This window comes from Theobroma umbraticum, unplaced genomic scaffold, assembly GCF_002168275.2.
Source record: "Theobroma umbraticum cultivar Fairchild unplaced genomic scaffold, ASM216827v3 scaffold_146.0, whole genome shotgun sequence".
In the NCBI taxonomy this organism is placed as follows: Eukaryota; Viridiplantae; Streptophyta; class Magnoliopsida; order Malvales; family Malvaceae; genus Theobroma; species Theobroma umbraticum.
The window spans coordinates 7,257,415-7,279,361 of record NW_018397265.1 but is presented as its reverse complement, the minus strand read 5'-3'; the positions used below and the strand labels follow the sequence as shown (position 1 = coordinate 7,279,361).

Genomic DNA, 21,947 nt, shown 5'->3' with positions numbered 1-21,947 from the left:
AAAGAGATCGAACGGTCACGGGTTTCGTGAGATCGCGAGAAGTGATTGGAGGAAAGATGGGAGATCGACGGGGCTGTGAAAGCAACGTATGGGGTTTTCAGATCGGAGGAAAAGGGAAAAAGAGCTGAAGAAGAAAGAAGCGAGCTCGGGGTATTTTTTCGAGTGACCCCTGTTTTAAATATCAAAGCGAAAAAATTTTATTTATTTTTAGTCTTGTTTTTAGGAAAAAATTTAAAATAAATAAAGAAAGTTAAATTTTCCCATTTAAAATTTTTCTATTTTTTAATTCATTAACACCACATTTGATTTACTATATAAAATAATAAAAAATATCTATTTCCAAATTTGATTGAATAAATACGTTTGTTTATGAAAACAAAATGTGAAAATAGAAATTAAGAGAAAATTTTTTCTTTTAAATTAAGAAAAAGTGACCAAATAAAAAAATATGAGATAAAATTTTAGAAGAATTTCAATTGTTATGTATCTCACATTAATAAGAAATAGTATGAACCATGTCTTTTGAGTTGAACAAGTAATGAGGCGTTTGGTACTTTATAATATAATGTGATTACAAATAATGTAATTGCAAGTAATGTGGTTGGAGGAAAAATAACATTATATTATTTGATATATAAGTAAAATAATGATTAAAATGTAAAGAAGATAATATTACAATGTTTGGTTTATAAATACTTTACTGGAAATGTAATATTAATTTTTAAAATTACTTTTAGTTATTAAAATATAAGTTCAATATATTTATATTTTTTATTATTAATTTTTATATAATATCATCTCTTAAATATAATTTTAATGTCATATATTTTTTTTATTTATTATTATAATCTTATATATTTTATTTTTATTTCTTTAATATAATTTTTATATTATATATTATTTTAATTACTTTTACCTATATTATATAAATTTAATTTTTTATATTTTATTTTATTTTAATTTTTGATTCTTATATTATATATTTTATTTTAATATTTTTATTTTAATTATAATATTATAAAATATTTTTAATAAGATAATAAAGTGAAAGGGTAAAAATATTTTTAAGAATATTACAAAGTGCAATGTAATGTGATTGCAGTGATTTTGGACTACAATGGCATTACATCCTTTGGCTGTAATGTAATTGCAGTAGTCTGTTATAAAACAAACACTGCAATATAATTTAATTAGACATATTACATGGAATGTGCTTCTACTTCTCTCATACCAAACGTTACCTAAATTCATAATTTATAAGCTTATTTAAATTTTATTTTTAAAATTTAAAGTTGCATAAGATTGCTCACGACATTTGGCATCAGATCTTCTTTGATGTGGGCCATATGACACTTGGTATCACAACAAATCTAGATCATTATTGATAAAGGGTCTCATAATATTTGATATCAGAATAAGCTTATATATTTAATGATATGGATTCCATGAAAGATATACGAGTAACTCAGATTTAGTGTAAGAGTCTTTCTTCTCTATGGGTCAAGAGTCAGTGTAATGAGAACGTTATACAATTTAATGCAATAGAATGTCACGGATCTCACATCAATAAAACTCAAACTAATATAATAGTTTCTTTCCTTTGCACAATTGAATAAGGTAAAATGTCATAAATCCTACATGAGATAATGTGGGTGGATCTTGATATATAAATATATGTCTTCCATCACTTATCAAATATGTTTTTTGAGTTGGGTACGTAGGTTTGTGATTTATAAACTTACTTAAAATTTATTTTTAAAATAATTTATAGACTTACTTAAAATTTATTTTTAGAATTTAAAATTAAACTTAAATTATTAACTGTGATATCAACTGTTAATTTTTAATATATATATATATATATATATATATACATATCAGAAAAAGATTCAAAATTAGTTTACAAATTCACTCTAAAATTTTACCATTACTATTCATATTTTCCAAAAATTAATATATTTTAGAAAATTTAAGAGATTTATTTTTTTCTATTGGTTAAAAGGATGATCCCCTTCAATAATTAATTTTCAAAATAAAAGATTTTACAATAATAATATCTTATTTCAATGGTAAAATAAAAGATTCTTGAAATATTTAGGTCTCGAGTTTAAGTCCATGAGTTTAATTTAATTTCATGTTAGTTTGTTTATTTAATTGTATGAAAATTTTTTGATTGTACTTAAATTTTTTTTTGTAATTGTAATTACAAAAAAAAAAAGGGTCTTTGGATATCTTCAAAATTTCATTGTGATCTAACTAAACATGTATTTGTCTTAGTTTATTTTATTTTCTTTCCGCATGTTAATTATTAATTTAATAATGAAAAATTAAAAAAAAATAAAAACCAATTTGAACTGTTTTTAAGTTGTTGAGAGAGTTAAAAAGAATAACCAAACTTTCAAAGAGGGCATAAAGCAAATGTTTAATTTGAATTGCAATAGGTTGGTATTGCAATCAAAGCAATCTTCAAGGGAGCCCATAAAATTTAATAATAAATTTTTTATTATTTTTAAATTTATTGAGTAAAAAAAATTTTCAAAAAATTTAGGAGGGACTTCAATCTTCAACCCTTTGGTTCCCTTAGTGAACTTTTTAGCTCACCAATCATGAAAGATTTGGAACCAAAAATATCTCAAAGCAAAAATGATTTAATGTCTGTTAATATTTTATATCAACATAATATATATCGTAATTACGTTATAATTTATATATTACATCAATTTTATATAATCACATTATATTTTATATGATTATATTATATGTCATGTGAATAAAAAAATATAAATTAAAATTAACGTAAAAATTAAAAACCTGTATAATATAAATCAAAAGATAAAAAATTATATAAATATAATAAAATAAATCAAAGAAAAAAAGGTTCACAATCAAGTCCCCATATGAGTGTCTGCAACTTTGTTGGAGTGCTGTTCAAGTCTGACACTGTCAAGCTGGAGTAGCAGTAAGACTACTGCATGTACTGATGCATTCAAGTTTGAGGGGGCCATGGTCTCCCAAAATTTGGTACATGTTTTCACTGTTCCTTATATTTCAAGATATTATATTTTTAATTTTCAAAATTATTATAATTTAAAAATTATAAGAATTTTACCAAACATATTTTTTAAAAACAAAAGGTTTAATCATTTCCAAACGTATTGTTTTCTTAACACACATTTTTTAGAATTTGTTTAAACATAGAATGAATAAAATATTAAATCTAATTTTTAATCATTGGAAAATAAATTTAAACATAAATAAAATATAAAATAAATATGTCTTAAGAGAAAATACCCCAAAAAAAAAAAGTCCAAAAACCTTGGCCCAACAATTTTGCCCATGAAACAGCCACCAAACAACCCAAAATAAAACTCAACTTCAAATTTAATTTTAATTGTCAAAATTTTAAATTTTAAATAATTTTAAAATAATGTATATTTCATTTTTAGAACTAATATTCTTTGTCTTTAGAGCAAATATTCTTACTTTTATTTGATATTAATATCTTATATTCATTTTATATATTACTTTTTATTATTATAAATTGGAATAATCAATCTATTTAGTCTTTACGAATATTTTTTATCATCAAATTTTGATATTTTTAACCAAATTATGTAAATGATATTAAATTTGTATCATTCGTATATTAATAAATCGTAAATTAATTTATTTTTTATGTAATGTGATAAATTTAAATTTATTAAAAAAAGCTTATAAAATATAATATAATAAAACCAATAATGTTTTGCTAGATTCTCTGCTAAGCAAACTATATAATGACCAAAATATTTCTTAAAAGTAAAATTAAATACTAGGATGAATCAGTTCATTCTCTGCGCTGACTTACCACAAACAGAAATGGAGTGATGGGTCGGGTTCTTTAGAAAATCCGACAATGATTAAGGTACATTTATTTTGGTCTTTCAGATTTTCTTCTCCTGATCCGTGATTCTTTGTTTAAGGTTCCATAGCTCTGATACTCTCCAATTAAGTATGGAACTTCTGGTTGCTATTTTCTTCAGTGAAATTCCTCCAAATCTGTTCAAAAATTGAGATTTGTCCCATGTTTTGAGACAGAAAAGGGAATTGAAAGTTGTGGGATTTGGCATTGCACTATGATTATGATCTGGGTAATTGACCAGTTGCTGTTGAGTTCCATTTATTCTGCAGATTTTTTAAGCTTGTATGTGTTTGAATTATGATTAGTGTATTTCAAAGGGGCGGTAGAGTTAGAATTTGGAAATTTTTTATGGTGATAGTTCACAAATGGAACCCAAGTCGCCTTCAAAGGTTAAGCTCTCAGTTATGGGATTCAAACGATGGAAACGGGTCTTGAAAGTTTTCACTTTCGGCTTTCTCATTCTGTTATCCTGTATTGGTGTTTACTTAGCATTTAATTTTGTTAAGGCTCGGAATGTATTAGAGAGTTCATATTACACTGTTGTGGTGGATTGTGGAAGCACTGGAACACGAGTGAATGTATTTGAGTGGGAAAAAGGAGGTTTGGTTAATCAGGGCCTGCCTTATTTGGTGCATTCTTATCCAGATTATTCGACCAAGAGTCCACTTTGGAGAAATTCTTGCCACTACCATTGTATGCAGACTGAGCCTGGTTTAGATAAATTTGTTGGTAATGCTTCAGGAGTGAGGGCATCTTTAAAACCATTGATTGCATGGGCAGAACAGATGGTACCTCATGAAAGGCATGGAGATACTCCTATAATTGTTTTAGCTACTGCTGGGCTGAGGAGGTTGGCTGCCGAGGATGCTAGGCAGGTTTTGGATGATGTGGAAATTGTTGTAAGGGGACATTCATTTGTGTATAATAAGAACTGGATAAGGGTTTTGACTGGGAAAGAAGAGGCGTACTATGGTTGGGTTGCTCTGAACTATAAACTGGGTAGCCTTGGAAATTCATTGAAAGCATCTACCTTTGGACTTCTTGATCTAGGAGGTTCATCATTGCAGGTTGTGGTTGAGGTAGCTGTAGAGAACGACAATGAAAATGTCATGACATCAAATATTGGTTCAACAGATCATAAAATTTTAGCATACTCATTACCTGCATTTGGTTTGAATGAGGCATTTGATCGGACAGTGGTCATGCTCAGTCAAAATCAAACAGACAGGGGAAATACCACTAACAGATTTGAACTCAGACACCCTTGTCTAAGTTCTGATTTTGTGCAAAATTATACTTGCTTTGGTTGCCCTATGCCAAATGTAACTGATCTTGAACATTCTGAAAGTCCGACGCATAAATCTCAATTTTCTTTGACATATTTAATTGGAGACCCAAATTGGGAGCAATGCAAGGAACTTGTGAGGGCGGCTGCAATGAACTACAGCGGTTCAGATCAGTCACAGCAAATGGTTGGTAGAAACTGTAAAGCAAATTCATCTCCTTATGGTGGTAAGTTAGAAACAATCCTGCTTTTTTCCTGTGTGCAACATTGAAACATATTCATTACCGACATTTATCTTTTATTTCCACTGCATACATATAAAAAAGGCTTTTAATTCAGTGATAACTGATAAAATATTAAGGGTTAGGCACTTTGGCTAAATATTTGTTGCCATTGGTCCAACTTAATGGTTATACTTTTCAGTATAAAGCAGGTCTATTGATTAAGGGGTTTTTTTTTCTTTGAAGGATGATGTGTTAATTTCATATAACATGTGAATTAAACTCGGAATCCATGGTCATCTTATGAAGTGAACTTGTTAGTTGGAAATACTTGGTGGTTATTCATCAGGTAATGCTCATTGAGTTTCTGGCATAGCATACTTGAATCATTTCTTGCAATGGCCATTATCTAATAATGGCCATTTAATTAAACTGTTTCTCTGTGTGACATAGAGAAGGGCACTGATTTCTTGTAGGTAGGTAGATAGACATATGCACTCCCCCGCTTCTGAATCATGAGAATTGGACAGCAGCAGATATAATATATGTTCTTGCCGTACATCAAAAACAGTTAGTACTATGTAATGATAATATCATGTTCACAGTTCAGTGCTGCTAATGAGATAGTAATTGCCACTGCATTTTAGGTAAACTCACTGGCATATAGATTGTTGACTCACCATTCTATTTATGCTTTGGATTATGCTCATGTGAATATGCTATGGCTTTATCTCACTGTTTATTTTTTGAAAGCTCTTTAACATATTATCAGAAGCTGTTAGGAAATCTAATGAAAAAGATATGCCTTTTGAGGCTTTCATGCTTTAACCAGGCAATTCCTGTCTATTTACTTAAATATGCTTATTAGATATTTTCCTTGGTTCAGTTTCACTTTTTTCCACATAATAGATTTTGATAAACTTTGCTCTTTCTGTGAGATATCTTACCCTATTCTTGGATTGGACTTCATACACCTATAACAATCTCTACATATTCTGCAGGAAGCAATATGCTAAATTTGATGGCTGTTGCCCATCACAGTGGACGCTTTCATGCTTTATCTGGGTTTTTTGTTGTTTACGACATGTTAAACTTGAGCCCAAGGGCCAGTGTGACTGAGATTTGGGAGAAAGGTGAGCAGTTATGTTCAAGATCTTTGACTGAGTTGAGCAGCATTTCCCAAAGACAAACTTATGCCGGACAATCTTGTTTCCGGCTGCCTTATGTGGCATCAATTATTGAAGATTCTCTGTGCCTCGGCAATGCAGAGATAGTGTTTGGCCCAGGGGATGTTTCTTGGACATTAGGAGCTGCACTAATCCATGGGCTAGATAGTATTGAAACTCCTGCCAGCATTTCAACTATAAAAGACATGAAGATCTTCTCATCCCCTGTTTCCCTTTTTGTTCTACTTCTCTTCCTTCTGTTTGTTGTTTATTGCAGCCAAATCAAGCTGCCAATGCTGGGCAGGAAGGTTGCAGATGTTGGTGTATCTTTGCCATCTTTTGTTCATCCAAGACGTCGACAAACTTGATCTTTGGCACAGAAGTTAAGTAATTGGTCTAGTTAGTTTGGTTGTACAACCAAAATTCATTCATTCATTCATTAGTTAGGTTAGAAAATTCTTTGAACAAACTGCTCTATAAGTTCGAAAAGATTCTGACATGATAAATCAAATTTGTTTATATTGCTATAATTTTGAGGTTCAGGTTCCTTTTCCCTCCTCTTCTTGCTTTAGCTATTTTTACCATCTTGAGTTGTAATCTTGTATTGAACTTTTTCTTGGGAAGCTTATTATTATGTTTAACTAATACCCTATGTCTTATACTTCTCCTAAACTTCACTTCCAACTAGGTAGAAGAATAGGGTATACTAGACGCGTCATATTGTGTAACATTTTAATAAATATATCCATACGTGTGCTTAAGATCTTAACACATTTAATTAATCACATGTTTATCATTCTTGAACACGAATTGTCAAGTCTAGTTAGTCAGAGCTGATCATAAGGATGAGAATGATTATTGTAAAATTTACTACTAAAACATATATTTACATAGAACCTTTAGACATAAGAAAAACTAGTACACAACATGATTAAGCCTTATTTTACTTCCATATAGTATACAACCAGAACATCCCCCAAGTCCCAAGACCCAAACCTTGTGATTCTCCAATAACTTTCAAGCCGTAGCTTTTCCAGGGCCAACAAACACAGAAGCATCAACATCCACCCACAATTCGTTAACCCTACCAATAAACCTGAACGGTGGATCATACTGGGCAATCGAATAAATGTAGTCCGAATCAGTAGTACAGTTAGCCCATGGCGACAAGCTCAAACTCGTAGCAAGCTTGGCAGCCTCCCTGAGCACGCTATCATCCGTCGCAAACCCTGAAAACTCCCTGACAGCGACGTAATGGCTTTTCCAGGCGTAAGGTTCCAGGTTCAGTTCCGGGAGTGGCGTCGGTGGGCAGTCCTGGAACTTAGCAGGCAAGTAAAATCGGACCGCGTAGGCTGAGGAGTGAAGCGGCCCAGCTCCGGGGACTAGGCTTGTCACCACGGGTGATGTCATGGCTATCCGAGACCAATTTAGATTCGCACCTTCTATAAACTGGAACAATCTGTACCAATAATCAAAAAGAAACACTAAGTAATAATTCTGGTTAAGTCGAATCGGGGAGATGTTGCTGTTACTTTTACCTGTGGAAGCCAAACAAGGTGGCTTTTTGGAAGGAAAGGTCCCTGACAGTTGCCGACATCCACGTGGCGTCTCGGTAGTGTCTGATTTCGAAGTCGGATTCCACGTGTAACACCTCGTACGGCGGAGATTCAGTTGAACGGCAGAGTACCACCAACCACAGCAGGGTTACCACCGCGATAGGCAACCTCGGTGCTCTCGCCATTTCGGTTTTCGCCGATTTACCGTTTTGCTTGGCCCGCCCTGTATTTGAAGAAAGGAATTGGGATCGGGCTTTGACGGTTGTGTCGCTGATTGCTGATTTGACATTCTAGCCAGCGCAATGAGTTAAATTTGGGATCAAATGTTATTAAGAAGTCCGAATCCGACCAAAATTTAATTTATTAATATTTTTATTTAAATTTAATTAAAAATTAAAATTTAATATTAGAGTCTGATTATTAATATTTAAAAAATATATGAATTGGAGTGCAAAATAAAAATAAATTTAAAATTATTTTATATATTAATAAAAATTTAATTTTACTCATTAAAAAATTAAAATTTAAAAACTTTATTTAAAATAATTAATAATTATTTTTTATATATCTCATTTTCTTACGCATACCTCTCGAGTGTCTCTTGTGCTTAGCCTTATAAATTATAATAGTAATAGTTGAACTCTAAATCGCTCCAGTCAATGCCACAAACGAATAAACATACGGTTGGAACTTTGAATCATGTTATGCTAATTAGTTTTTTGTTTATAGTTAAGCAATGGTGAATTTAGGATTTTTAATAAAAAGTAATTAAAATATAATTATAAAAATAATCATACTACATATATTAAGTTTTATACATATAATAATAAAAAAAAATAAAAACTGAGGAGTGCCGGCACTGCCACCAGCCACCCTTTGGCTTCGCCCCTGCAGTTAAGGTCAAGCAATTCGACAAATTGAAATGAATTCGAAAGAAAAGTGTCCGATCCATGGTTAAGAACTTGATACTGAAGACATTCTCTTCCAACTCTGTAGAATGGGCTTCCATTTATATGGTATAATGCAAATTGCCTGTAGGTACAGCATACAGATTTGTAACTACAGGGAAAAGAAATGGTACCCCTATTGGTTTCAGTTTCTGTAACTTGTGGAGCAGTCTGTTCTTCTTTAAGTTGGATAACTCATCAATGTCCTTCCTAGAGAGCAGACTTGGACCATTTTCAAACCCCTTTTTGATCTTTGCAAGTTCTGGCATATCACAACTGCAAATGCAGAACTCTACGCCGAGTCAAGCACTTGAAAGTCCTGCAATTGTTGGCATGAGTAAGAAAGGAATAGTTCTAGAATTTTCATTAAAAGCTTAATAATACTAAACTCTTTTCATGCTTTTGTCAACTGCTGTGGAGGCCGGGAGCTACTACTGGTCAGTCAATTTTCTAATCTTAAGACAAACGAAATCCAGCTAACGGCAATAAATTAAATAGGGCAAAATGAGGTAAATCTTAATTGACAGAAATATTAAGATTGCGAAAAGTTAATTCCTATATTACATATTAATGCATTGCCAAAGTTTATAAACATACCCTTGTCTTAAGGATGCATATGGTAATTGCATTAGTCTCTAAAGTTGACCGGTATGGTTGCTTCTGTAAAATATTCCTTCCGGACAGTTTCCATGGAGCAAAATTTCACCTTCAAAACACATGAGACGATGTGAAATGCGTGTCACATGAACCTGCTTTCTGCAACTAAAGAATTTTAACTTTAAACTTAAATTTACAAACAATTATATGCTTGCCAGAAAGAAGTTCATAGGTAGGGTACATACCAGAGAAGCGTATGATTTTAACAAGGGCTTTACTAGCTGCCAAATAGGCTTAAAGACAAAAGGAGCATCGACAAAGAGAACTTCACCCAACCGCTTTGGATAATAATAGTAAAATACATTAAACTGCCAAAGAAAGAAGAATATAAATCAACCTTTTTTACCTTTAATAACATCATCTAGCAACTAGACTTATGAATTGAGTGTATGTAATGTCAGTTAATGTGACAACTGAACCTTAGTATCCAATAGAAGAAAAAGGTTAACATGATCTCTCTCTCTCTCTCTCTCTCTACACACACACACATATCAAAACTTAGCATAAAATAACTCAATACCAATGAATAAGCCTCAAAAGAGGCTTTTAGTTTATATATTTGAGAAACAGAAGAACCAACGAGAGTATGAATTGCTAGGGGGACTAATAAAAAGGGTTAGAGCTACTCTTATGATTATATGCTATTAAGGGGGGAAAGACTACGCCTGGAAAATCCAAACCATAGACATACCTACACATGTATACACCAATTGTAAGATATCTATTGAATCATAGGAAGAAACTCAGATGTTAACATTGATAACATTTCATTTTCTTTATCTTTAACCAGCCAAAGGTATATCTTTAAAAGTTTAACGCTGATGTTACCAAGAAAGTTAAAGAACTGAGATCTGTATTTTTGGTTCCAAAGCCCCGGAGATCAAAGATTCCTAGTATTTGTTCTTTCCCAGCTGGAAGCTTGCTCAATGCCTTCTCAATCAAAAATACACAGAGTTTGTGATCCTCATGCTGATCGTGCACCTGTGGCCACGAAAATTAATGACTTCTGTTGGAAGCTTAATCATCTCAGAAGCATATTTAAAGTATAATAAACTCTGTTTTGACTTATTCTATACAGAACATGAACCTTAAAACAACAAAATTTTCTGTCATACATCTAGAGGAGTGCAGGGCAATTTTTACTGGAGGATAGGAGCTGTGTCTGGACCCAAGAAGCTGCAAAAAAAATTAGAAAGTAGAAACTGGTTCATGAAGCATAGATACGCGTCTCACTTCTCTTTTAGTCTTCAATTTGATGGTCTAATTAGGGGATCCATAAATTGAACAATGGTCCCATATCCAGCAATGCAAGGGAAATAGAGCACAGATGTCAAGAATCACCATAATCAGGGTCAAAGCATCCTAGTTCCTATATTTGGTAATTATCCACATTTATGTAAGAAAACATTTTCCTTTCTTTTTTCTCCAGAAATACACCCACAAAACCTTTTGTAGCATGTGTATTAAAAGGTATCTAACCAGACAAGAGTATCCTTCAGGGCCAAAAAATCGGCGTACAGATACATTGCACATGGTCAGTGACTTTTGAAACTTACTGCAGGAAGGTGCTTGGATGCCACCACGATGAGCACTGGTCTGTCATTAACGTCAAGAAAGTCATGCACATAGGCTTTTCCAGTCTCAGCCATACTTTTCACTGCATCTTCAGATAAATCAGACACTCCAAACTCTTGACGCCATCTCTAGAAAAGAGTTTTTAAGGACAACTGGATAAGGGTTTCAGGTATAGAATAAAATTTCAGATGTAAAGCACAGAGGCCATTGTTTCTCCAAATATCTCCACTCGATTTCAACAAAACTTGCAACTGAAAAGCATCGTTTAACAGTTTGCTCAGAGTTATGAACCATAAGAAGTCTTGGTCCCCATCAGCTTCTGTGAACTTTATATTTTCTTAAACTAAATTGAAGATTGCTATTAAGGCATGCCTTAAAATGTGCACAATTAAAGTTCTAGAGCCACAAGAGTATGAATGCATTGTTCAAGGATACAATAGCTTTTGTCAACTTAGCGACAGCTTCTTCAACACAAAATCTCCGGTCCTTTAGATACCAGAGAATCATGTCTTCATCGTCTCTTCCATTTTTTCCAACTGGCAGACTATAATTCTCCTTTTCAAGCTTCTCCTTCACTTCCAAAACTAACTGCAAGGTTCATGCCAATAACTTTAAACAAGATAATCTGATACTTATTTGATTGGCTTATCACTTTGAAAGTATTTCCTTTCTCATTCCTGCTTTATCTTAGCATAAATGAAACCATGTTTCACTTTCAAAGGAATACAAATTGACGTCAAGTCAGTAAACAATTGAACAAAACAACTTCTCGCAAAATCTAGTAAAAGTCATCAAATGGATTGAAATTCCTCACTAAAAGCCTAAACTAAACCACCCCAAACACATAGATGAACTCAGAAGAGAAAAAAAAAACATTCACTAAAAAGGGGAACTTTATTTTACCGGTTTGACTCAAAATGGCAACTTTATACAATTCCAACATTTTCTTTCCTTTTCCTGAGATTTCACAGAAACCAAACAAAACCCAGTTGCAATGGGACATATTAAGAAGAAAAATGGTAATTAACTGAATAAAAAGAAAAAGAAAGCTAGTACCTTTCGTGAGCAATTTGGGTTTTTCAGACAACTTTGAACACGGAATTTGTAGTTTCGAATGCAATTAGGAGCCAACTTAATTGAGGTAAACAAGGGAGGACGACACGCACGAAGAGCTTCACATGTGTGGATCGCCATTCCTCCGAATTCACCTTCTCAGCTCAAAGTTTACCGTGCAGCAACGCCCGTTCCGACGTTCGGCTGTCCGTTTCCCGGGAAAATCGGTGGTGGAAAAGTGCGATTAAAACTGAAAAAACGAGTTCTGTTACAGGAACTGAAAACTCCGCCGTTTTGGTTGGAAGTTGGTTGGCAGCTGTTACTGGGTGGGCCCGATGTGGCCCAAGGTATTAGCTTTGGGCTCATTGCAGAAAATCAGTCTTTTGGGCTTATGGGCCTTTTGATGTTCTCAATTTTTTCGACCCTTTGGTTATAGACGGTAATTCTGTTTCCATTCCTAACTAATGAGTAAGTTTTCTGTCATACGTTAATATATATGACGCAACAAGATAGTTATATAATATTATTTTTTATATAAATATATAAATATAAAATAATAAATAATATTTTGATTAATAATAATGTAATCTTATATAAGTCACAAATAAGGTTTTAATCGCCGAATTCCTTTCAATCCAATGGCTAGAGTTTACAGAGGCAAATGAAAACGAAAGAAAAATTGTCGGAGTTTGTCAATTTGGATGCATGAAACAATGGTGAAAGAGGTTGGGCATGGTGTCCCACTGGGGGCATTGGCGACAAACATTTCCTGACCACCCAAACACCAATTGGAGATAGACAAAGCATTCTTTTCCAACCAGATTGATCCAATCCATTGTTTTTTCCAATGGAACTTAAGTTTTCGGCCAAGGAAAGAAAACCATGGAAAAGTGCAGGTGACATCTTTCAGCTGATGGTAATGTCTCTTTCCCCACTGCTAGCCTGTCCTTGTACCTCTCCACTATCCTCATTTTTGGCCCACAAATATCAGCCACTTACCTTCCTTCCACTTTCCTTCCTGGTAAGGGATTGGTGACAATTGAGGTCAGGACCACCATTTTTATTCATATAAGACATAGCAGTGTAGGAATTTAGTCACAGTATTTTTAGGAACTCATCAAGTTCTAGTATTTACCTCCAAATTAATATTTCAGATAATTATGTTTGAAAACGATAAATTTGAAAGAATGAATTCGGGTTTAATATTGATTTCGAGGATGAAATATACATTATGTAGAATTTAATTTTAAAAAAATCGAGAGAATATTTAGATAATTGATTTGTACGATTGAAAATATGTGTAAAAAAAATATTACTATAAATCAATTATTTATCATAATAGAATAGATGTATCTTTTGAGGTTAGAATAGTTTAATCAAGTACAATTTTTTTCAGGATAAAGGTAGAATTGGTGAAGAAGAATTGATGCAGCTCTTAAAACAAAATGAGTCAAATGTGATGATTGTGATTTAGAATTTTCAAAAGAACAAAAAGAAACTCTTTATTGTTTCTAGAGTCATACATTCCTGTATGGAAAATTTGGGGTGTGCAAGGAGATATGTTTACTTACATTATCTTACCTCACTTTGGATCCTTTCTTCTTTAAGACAATTTTCACTTTTTCTTATTGGATTAAAGCAGCATTTCAACCCCTTTTGTAATCATTTCCTTTGGGAATCATTTTTCTGAGAAAAGAGGGACATATGCAACCGTTGCTTTCAAGCAATGTGGTGAGAAAATTGGAGAAGAAATCTAATTCTGTACCTCAAGAAAACGGTGCTGCTACAAACTTCTTGTTGTCTGGTCAATGACCAAGCAAACAGAGGAGAGAAGCAAAAAGGATTTATCCCAAAGCTTCTGTTAGTGTAAACTGTTGCTTGGCATTCAAACAAGTTTTTCGCAGTATAAAGTGTTAAAGATCTTTATATAAAGGTCTAAGTTAATCACTGCTAGTAACTTAAACTTATGTTTTTTAGTGTCATGTGATTCAGGTTTGAAAAATTGTTGAGAGATTAGTATTTAGATCCATAATCGTTACATGAAGTCATGTTTTAACTTTGCAGATACTGTGATTAGATTATAGCCTATCAATTAAGTTAAATGATGTGTATTTATAGATAGTGCTGTAAACTTGATGGATATATCAAAGGCTTGTGCCTTCTTGGATGTGAAGACCTTCACAGATATGGTGGTAATAGACATTTGATCAATAGAGACCTCATTTTGGAATAAGGATATATCTTCTTCTCCTGAAACTCTAGCAGCAAAAATATGAGGAAAATCACTGAACTTTGGCCGCACAGTGTCTGCTTGATTATGCTAGTTAGTTCTGATGTCAAAGTGGACGTTGTTTGCGCCTTTGTTTTGCTGATCCTTTTTGATGAGTATCAGTATATTTCATGGTAGCTTATGTAGGTAAAGTTCTGCTCTCTATTTTTCTTTGTTTCTCCCCTCAACAAGGTCTAAGCATTGATATAAGCTACTGACGAGATTAGATCATGGCGAAGAAACAATGATGTAAGACGTATATATGGATGATGTGATAGATATGGGATAGACGACATCTAATAATAGTTTTTGACATATTTGTAAGCTTGCGGGAGTGCTGTGCATGTCATAGTGCATGGAGCTTTCCTGCACCATCATTAGTTTTGTTGTCAAAGAAGCTCCAAGAACAGGCTTGCTCTAGGATGCAGACCAGCATCTTTCAAAGTCATTCCCATTTGATCAACACCATAAACTCTTCTCGGGAAACTTGATATTAATCTGTAGTTTTCAAGCCCAGGTAGTCCTAATGAATCAATGTATCTGTAAATTGAGAGGATCTTATCTGTGCAAGAAAAGCTATGCTCCCTTCTTTCACCACTCCGAAACCGAATCAATATCTGAAAAATTCATCAGGTATTTGAACTGTAAGAACCATGTTCTGAAACTGAAACAGGTTAGCCTAATTAAGACATAATGATTTTTTAACAAGCACCTGAGTAGCCTGAGGAGTATCCTTGCCTTGAGTAGCAGTTTCTTTGTACTGAGCTTCTCTAACAGATGAGACCTGCCTTGTTTTACCGAGTAGTTTCTCTGTAGGCATCTGCCTAGGCTTCTCATAGTTTGCTTGATTTGAAGCTTCTACTGGCTTTTGAGCTCTTGCATTCCTAAGCCTTTCCTTTTCCTAGAAAGTTCCAAAAAAAAAAAAAACCATTGGTCTTGTTAATGCTGCCTTAGGATTTTCCTCGACCAAAACCATAGGAATTACAAATCAAACAAACAGGCACACACCTGGTCTATATGTAAAGCAGCAAAATATGCAGCGTCTTGTTCTTCTCTCAACTGATGATCAGCCCTTAACTTCTCTTCCTCCTTAGCTCTTGCTCTTGTCCTTTCCTCCTCCTTAATCCTTGCTCTCATCTGTTCTTCCTCCCTTCCTCTTGTACTGCTGAAAGCCGACCCTTGCTCCTCCATTGTCCTCTGCAGAATCTCCACCAGCTCAGCTGGATCAACTGGGCCCTCCATCTAAGCATAAACAAGGTAGATAGAAGAAAAGTTCATAACAAGATTATTGTCATTGTTGTCAATATTGAGAGCACAGGGGGAACAAATACATGTTCAAGTTAAGTGCCACTACCACATTAAAATATTTTTGGTCTCATCATTAAGTTAAGAAAATGAATGAGAAATCATGGCCTACTGATAGATGCATGCCTGTTGTTCAACCCCAAAGAGAAGTACTGGTGTGACAACTTCTTTTAGACACTTGATGGTTGAAACTAAATGATAAGCATGCAAGAGTTCCAAAATCAAATTAAGAAACGAACCTAGAATTTAACCTGCAATGTTAACCAACCTGTTGCAGCACTGCTATGCTGTTACCAGCAGCTGGTGCAATCATTGCACAGAAGGGGAAGCTAGCAGGCTGCAGAGTAGCAGCCATTTGTAAACCCTCTCCTCTATCTGCAATTGCTCCCCAGCACACAAAGTTTGCATCAAGAAACTGTACTACCAGCTCTGAACACAAAGTCCCGGAACAAAATGAGGGAGTGAAGGGATGTTCCGGTGAGTGGAGATACATGAACATGAGCTTGTGCTCAGCCTCTGCCATCTTCAGAGCCTCCATAAAGCTACAGGCATAGAAAAATGGATGTGTGATACCATATTGCTGTTCAAAACTAGCTAGAAAAGCCCACTCTTCTGGAACAACTAGGGGCTGCTGTGGCAGTGAATGTTGCAGCTGCAAGTTTGGTGGTTGGTATTGGCTTCTTCTACCCATTATTCTTGAAAAGCCCCCCATTATGTTTCTGGGAAGGCATACCATCCGACAAAAAATCCCATTGCAAGAGGGGTTCGTCCCTCTTGCTCTCACACTTCCCCTTATTGTCAATGACATTTCTCTATCTTCAGTAGCTCCAGAAGATTATTGAAAACCAAAGAGGAAAAAGCAAGAAAGAACTTGTATACTTGCTGTTTGCTTTCAAGAATGCTGTAGACTGATCAAATTGTAATTTATAGAACCGCCTATCATGCAAGCTGGATATCTTAGAAGGAACTAGACGGCTAAGTTCTATATATTCACTTGGGAAATTTCTCAATCTATAAAGAGAATTGTTGCCACTAACTAGCAATCTATGTCATAATCATCTTTGTTGTACCGTTCTTTAATAAACTTTATGTGAAGATGCCTCTTCTTTTTTCCATTTCTACAGAACTCAAAGAGGATGCTTTGCTTATGATAGAATCCACCGTTAATTTGGACAAAAAGAAGATGCTTGTGACTATTTCCCATTTATGTAAAAAGGTAACCTGATTGACAGAGACCACAGTGAATGGAGGATAAGATTCCATCCTTGCAACATTCTCAAGTTCAGGAATGCTCATAGCACATATCCCAGTCTTCATGCAGAAGGGTTGCAATGGACGATTCATAATCATTCTACCAAATGTAACTTTCTTACCTTCTGATATGTAGGTGAAGGCAATGTTCGAAGCATTTTCTAGCATCTGTACCAAGCTTTAACTGTAGCATCTGGTGTGATTAGCATTTGAATATATGGTCAAAAGAATCATATGTTATGCAACTTTCCTTGAAAGTTTGAGTGTTCAAAGTTCTCAAATTTCAAAGTGAAATTCTGTCTGATCAAAGAGCAAATTGCGCAAGTGATGTAAATCTTGTAAAACTGTCGGTTGGTCCACTCTAAAAAGCCATGTAAAGCAGATAAGAAGCAAGATTAGAGAAAAGTCAACAGCAACTGGTTAATGTAAGGCTAAAGTTTGTCCAACGGGATCACTCATTGCTTTTAGCTAGTTAATCGTAAAGTAAAGGCATAATTAAATGAATCTTAGCATGTTAATCATGGTTTTCTAGAGACCATAACAGCACAAAAACGCCAGATTAACTGAATTTCATGGCTAATTGGTCTTGAAATTGGATATACTGAATACATCCTGACTACTAGAATGTAAGTTTAAAACTAGAGCTCCCTTGGCTGATTCTGATGGGGGATAAGTTGTTCAGTCCTGAAGCCTTTTGGTAATGGGATAGAGCTTCCTAAAAGCCTACAATTAGTCATGACAACGACTTGATTTTGGGCTCAAGAAAATCCAAATTAGTCAAAAAAGTTCCAAATTTTCTCATAAGCATCATTGCTGATTCCTTAAATGGTCAAATTTGTCGACAAAAGGTGCTGCTTGAGTGCTTGGAGTACTTGAGAAGGTTTGTCCATGCCCCCATTACAAAAGAGCTACGCCTGGACATCTCAACTTGGGATTTCTTTAATCCATTTTGGGGGTAATCTTTACTTTCTAGCCTCCAAGAAAACAACATCCCTGCTCACAATGTTTGGGGCAAATGTTGACACCCATGTGACAGTCTAACAGTTAGCTTAAAAGGATTTCATTTCCTACCCATTCTTTTAGAAAGTTTACAATGTTTTTACAGCTTTTTCTCCCATAAAGATAGTGAAAAGAATGGGTTATTTATATATCAAATAGTTTTCCACCACATGGTCTCCACACCTCTATCAGATGATCTATCACCATCTTCAACCTTCAAAGTAGGCACTAACCTCTATTGTGGTTTATCTTCATTTGCATTTTTCTTTTTCTCCTGCAGGCAAAACAATATCTGGTAGGACAATCCCATTGTGCTTGGCAAGCAAGCATCACCATCCAACAAGCTTGGCGCGCTTGGATTTTATTGGATTGTCATTTGATGATAAAAGTCTTCTTGAGTCCATAAATTGTTTTTGTTCCCTTTCCATTATTTGCTCCTTTTTTATTTTAAAAACCCATTTTTCTAGTACTCATAATTCATCTTTTTTCACCCATTTATGATATCCACCATGTGAAAAATTGACTCTGAAAATTTCATTGGCTTCATATTGCTGTAACTTGAAGTGCTAATGACTCCACCATTTGATGTACATTTCAATTTATACATTTATGTTGTGTTCTTTTCTAAAAGATTAAGTATCTTGCCACTTCTCTTCTCAACAAATACATGTTCTCCACATGTGAAATAGAGTATTAATGCCTTTTTTTTTAAAAAAAAATAGAGTATTAGTAATTAAATTCAAAATCTGTTAAGTTATAGGTATATTGAAAATATAATTATAATAAGAAATAATCTGCAAGATAATTATGTCTTCATTATTATTATCCTCATTCTATTTAGTAGGATTTCTTCCACCAGAATTCAGACATGGCTGTAACTCCAATAATATAAAGACACAAAGTGCAGGTGAGATACACAGTGTGAAATCAATAGTGGTCCAGCCATTAGGTTCACCCAGAACTATTATTACAGCAACAGTCTCAGTTAAAATAAAAAATAAAAAATAAAAAATGACCACCTTCTTTAAAATCTATGAGCATCATCTCCACTACCTTCTTTGCTACCACATTGCTTCCATTATAAATCTGTATTTTCATGTTTACATATGTTGAATCCCTTCAGGAAAGCATGGCCATGACAGCCTTTTGTCAGAGAGTGTAGTTTTTAAATAATAACTAGTCATTAAATCACATTCCCTTTTATGCATAAAAGAAAAAAAAGCATTAGTGTATATATATATATATATATATATATATATATATATCACAGCACAAACACAAAGTGGCATTCAAAAAATTTTCAAATACCCAAGTGCATATACTTTCTAGGGGGGTGGGTTTGGAATCTATTCTCTCAAGCTAACTTTACAAAAGGGCACTGGAAATACCTTAATAATCCCCCATTCAATGCCCCAGTTGTTTTAAATTTGAGAGTGACTTTCAGTGGCCCAATATTCCTCAACAGCTAGCTTTGCTTTAATTTTGTTGCAGAGGTGGGTGAGACTATAAGTGGGCATTTGTGAAAAGAAGAGAGAAAAATAAAGAATGTGTATACTGACTAAAGGGGAGTTTTTGGAAGTGGCAAGCACCCTAACCCAGGACCCTAAAAGCTAACCAGGACAAGGGGCCCATATCTTTGTGCTCCCGCACCCACGCCCACAGCCTAATCCCTGCCCCTAATCCAAAGGGTGTTTCAAAGATTACAAAAATCTAATAAAAGATCCCTTTAACTTTTTAGATTACTGCATAGGAATGATTCTTCTCCTCTGTTTCTCTTGGATTCATGACAGAAGTGTCTTTATTTTAACTTTACTAGGATGGCTACAGAAATTACCTAATGCCGCAGGCAATTTAGAATAGGGAACCTTCACACCACTAAGGGGCATAGGCATACCACCTTCCCTCCAATCCTCCACCATTAACATGACTAGTTAGAGCAATGGCTCAGAGTATTTGGTGATCAAACTTGAGGATCACACATTGTCTGGCATTTCTGCTGCTTGTCCTGCTTAAAATAGACATCAGCAACCAATGATTTTGACATCAGTTTTAATCAACCAGACCAATGTGATCAATGTTGAAAGGAGCCTGTGGTCCCACTGCATTATCACCATTACCTTTGAGTAAATGTAGATTATGATAGTTTTCCACCACTGCTTTGGATGAATTTGGTTTGGATGTGGAGTGGTTTTTGGAGAAATTAGTTGCTAATGTTCTGGATGAAAAAGGCCCAGGGGGCTCTAATTTTTGGATGTGACAGCAGTGCTACAGTAAATCGGTTGAGGATGCTTCCTGTTGGTCTCTTTTCTTTTCAGTTATTTCATTTCTTTTTCAATGAGAAAAATGAAGGTAAGAAAGGGTTAACTAACTGTGCAATGTGATCATCAAAACTCACAAATTTTGCTAATTGAAAAAAAATGAAAAATTGATTTAATATGAACAGTCTGAAGATAATTTGACCCTTTTTTAAGTCCAATTCATGCCTGCAAATTTTAGTTGATGCAATGTGATATGTTATAAATTTGACAATATTGCAGTCTTAGTCTCCCTGTGGCCAGTACATCAGACATTGCCTAAAACCAGGTCAGGGTACCACCATGCATTTAGTGGCTCATCAAATCAGCCAACAACCAACTTAAAAACCATTAATCCAAGTCTCAGAGAGAGAGAGAGAGAGAGAGAGAGAGAGAGAGAGAGAGAGAGAGAGGGTCTGTATTTTTCACTGAAATGCATGTTTCTACCACCTGAAATTCCAAACTGACATAACATAACAGAACATAGAATTGGTATCATCAGATGAGCATTTCTATGCATGTAAATATGATAGTTTTCCTTCTCTTTTACTTGTTTCTTTTAACCCCCATCTACAGAACACTGTACATACCAGTTGGCAATTGCTATATCTGTTAAAGGCTGCCGCTAGTGGCGCTAGAATTTCCCTTGGGATCATTACAATGACTCTTTAGGTATCTTTACATTTAATTATGTACTAATAAAACTTTAGTCAAAAAGAAAGTTGCACTTGTTTGGGGAGCAAGAAAATTTTTCTTTCTTTCTCTCTTTTTTTTTCATTTTTATTTTTCCCTCTGTCATCATGATTTCTCTGACATGATCATTGTATATGCCCCACTAAATGTACAAATGTTGTCTACATATACTCCCACTTCATAGTGATCGGAGCACCATACCGCGGGACTGTGGTGTCATTCTCTTTTTCCTTTCTTTTTCAGTACAATTGTGCCTATCCATAAAAACAAGCACAAATAAATTCACATTAAATGGCCATTTGTAGAGAACAGAAACAAACAAAAACCATATTCACAAAATGATTCATTGGAAAAGAAGAGGAGAGGAAAACTCAGCAAATGCCTGCAAGATGATTGAGATATGAAATTTAATATTACCAGAACACATCATGTCAGGTTTTTTTTTTTTTTTTGTGTTCTTCAGGGTATGGGGGGATGCCAGTAGGATAGCATGAAGTACAGAAAACATTGTTAGAACAGAGGAAATTAGAAGCACAGAATTTGATTCTTTCTTTTGACAAAACTGGAACCCCTTACCCCTCTGCCTAACAACAACCCAGAAAGCAGAACCGAAAGCAAAAAAGAAAAGAGAAAAAAGAAATTAAAATGAACTAAAAGGAATGATAGTATAACTGTATGAAATCTCTCTCTCTCTCTCTCTCTCTAACACACACACACACACACACACACACACTCGCACACAGTGTCTCACATTCCTCGAATTCAAAGCAAAGAA

The 21,947-nt window shown here is 34.3% G+C and overlaps 5 protein-coding genes across 6 annotated transcripts in view; 1 reads left to right on the top strand and 4 right to left on the bottom strand.

Annotated features, from left to right (window-relative positions):
- The window catches only part of MOS1 (modifier of snc1), a 9,887-nt gene extending 9,725 nt beyond the window's left edge, over positions 1 to 162 (bottom strand). The window contains exon 1 of the mRNA XM_021436303.1: positions 14 to 162. The gene's annotated coding sequence lies outside the window, so the exon portion shown is untranslated. The remainder of the gene's footprint in view (positions 1 to 13) is intronic.
- Positions 163 to 3,820: 3,658 nt separating this feature from the next.
- Positions 3,821 to 7,212, top strand: LOC110422584 (putative apyrase 7). The gene is made up of 2 exons (XM_021436562.1): positions 3,821 to 5,413; positions 6,409 to 7,212. Exons 1-2 carry the CDS (start codon positions 4,267 to 4,269, stop codon positions 6,939 to 6,941), a joined length of 1,680 nt encoding a protein of 559 aa, XP_021292237.1. The 5' UTR covers positions 3,821 to 4,266; the 3' UTR covers positions 6,942 to 7,212.
- A 216-nt stretch (positions 7,213 to 7,428) lies between these two features.
- LOC110422682 (uncharacterized) lies at positions 7,429 to 8,452 on the bottom strand. The gene is made up of 2 exons (XM_021436693.2): positions 8,112 to 8,452; positions 7,429 to 8,032 (listed from the first exon to the last, which is right to left on the bottom strand). Exons 1-2 carry the CDS (start codon positions 8,312 to 8,314, stop codon positions 7,591 to 7,593), a joined length of 645 nt encoding a protein of 214 aa, XP_021292368.1. The 5' UTR covers positions 8,315 to 8,452; the 3' UTR covers positions 7,429 to 7,590.
- Positions 8,453 to 8,880: 428 nt separating this feature from the next.
- Positions 8,881 to 12,623, bottom strand: LOC110422681 (Sec14p-like phosphatidylinositol transfer family protein). 2 transcript variants are annotated; one of them, XR_002445752.1, is made up of 7 exons: positions 12,365 to 12,623; positions 11,744 to 11,896; positions 11,290 to 11,436; positions 10,562 to 10,714; positions 9,919 to 10,041; positions 9,674 to 9,838; positions 8,881 to 9,395 (listed from the first exon to the last, which is right to left on the bottom strand). XR_002445752.1 is itself a non-coding variant. In XM_021436692.1 (7 exons), the coding sequence occupies exons 1-6, from the start codon at positions 12,500 to 12,502 to the stop codon at positions 9,705 to 9,707; spliced, it is 792 nt and encodes a 263-aa protein (XP_021292367.1). In that variant the 5' UTR covers positions 12,503 to 12,623; the 3' UTR covers positions 8,881 to 9,395; positions 9,674 to 9,704. The 2 variants fall into 2 exon arrangements, 1 of the variants encoding a protein (XP_021292367.1); XM_021436692.1 differs by having other exon boundaries at positions 9,674 to 9,782.
- Positions 12,624 to 14,830: 2,207 nt separating this feature from the next.
- On the bottom strand, positions 14,831 to 16,902 carry LOC110422599 (plant UBX domain-containing protein 10-like). Its single transcript, XM_021436582.2, has 4 exons — positions 16,204 to 16,902; positions 15,639 to 15,872; positions 15,343 to 15,531; positions 14,831 to 15,247 (listed from the first exon to the last, which is right to left on the bottom strand). Exons 1-4 carry the CDS (start codon positions 16,741 to 16,743, stop codon positions 15,020 to 15,022), a joined length of 1,191 nt encoding a protein of 396 aa, XP_021292257.1. The 5' UTR covers positions 16,744 to 16,902; the 3' UTR covers positions 14,831 to 15,019.
- Between the last annotated feature and the right edge of the window lie 5,045 nt (positions 16,903 to 21,947).

Bases quoted from the DNA above. Each gene is read 5' to 3' on its own strand.
- LOC110422599 (XM_021436582.2), bottom strand. From the start codon at position 16,743: ATGTCATTGACAATAAGGGGAAGTGTGAGAGCAAGAGGGACGAACCCC. The intron at 15,873-16,203 runs GTTGGTTAACAT...GTTTATGCTTAG, and splicing joins GCATAGCAGTGCTGCAACAG to ATGGAGGGCCCAGTTGATCC. The intron at 15,248-15,342 runs GTGCTTGTTAAA...TGAATTTTTCAG, and splicing joins ATACTCCTCAGGCTACTCAG to ATATTGATTCGGTTTCGGAG.
- LOC110422681 (XM_021436692.1), bottom strand. From the start codon at position 12,502: ATGGCGATCCACACATGTGAAGCTCTTCGTGCGTGTCGTCCTCCCTTG. The intron at 10,715-11,289 runs GTAAGTTTCAAA...TCGTGGCCACAG, and splicing joins CATCCAAGCACCTTCCTGCA to GTGCACGATCAGCATGAGGA. The intron at 10,042-10,561 runs GTAACATCAGCG...TTTCTTTGGCAG, and splicing joins TCAGTTCTTTAACTTTCTTG to TTTAATGTATTTTACTATTA.
- LOC110422584 (XM_021436562.1), top strand. From the start codon at position 4,267: ATGGAACCCAAGTCGCCTTCAAAGGTTAAGCTCTCAGTTATGGGATTC. The intron at 5,414-6,408 runs GTAAGTTAGAAA...CATATTCTGCAG, and splicing joins AAATTCATCTCCTTATGGTG to GAAGCAATATGCTAAATTTG.
- LOC110422682 (XM_021436693.2), bottom strand. From the start codon at position 8,314: ATGGCGAGAGCACCGAGGTTGCCTATCGCGGTGGTAACCCTGCTGTGG. The intron at 8,033-8,111 runs GTAAAAGTAACA...TTATTGGTACAG, and splicing joins ACCTTGTTTGGCTTCCACAG to ATTGTTCCAGTTTATAGAAG.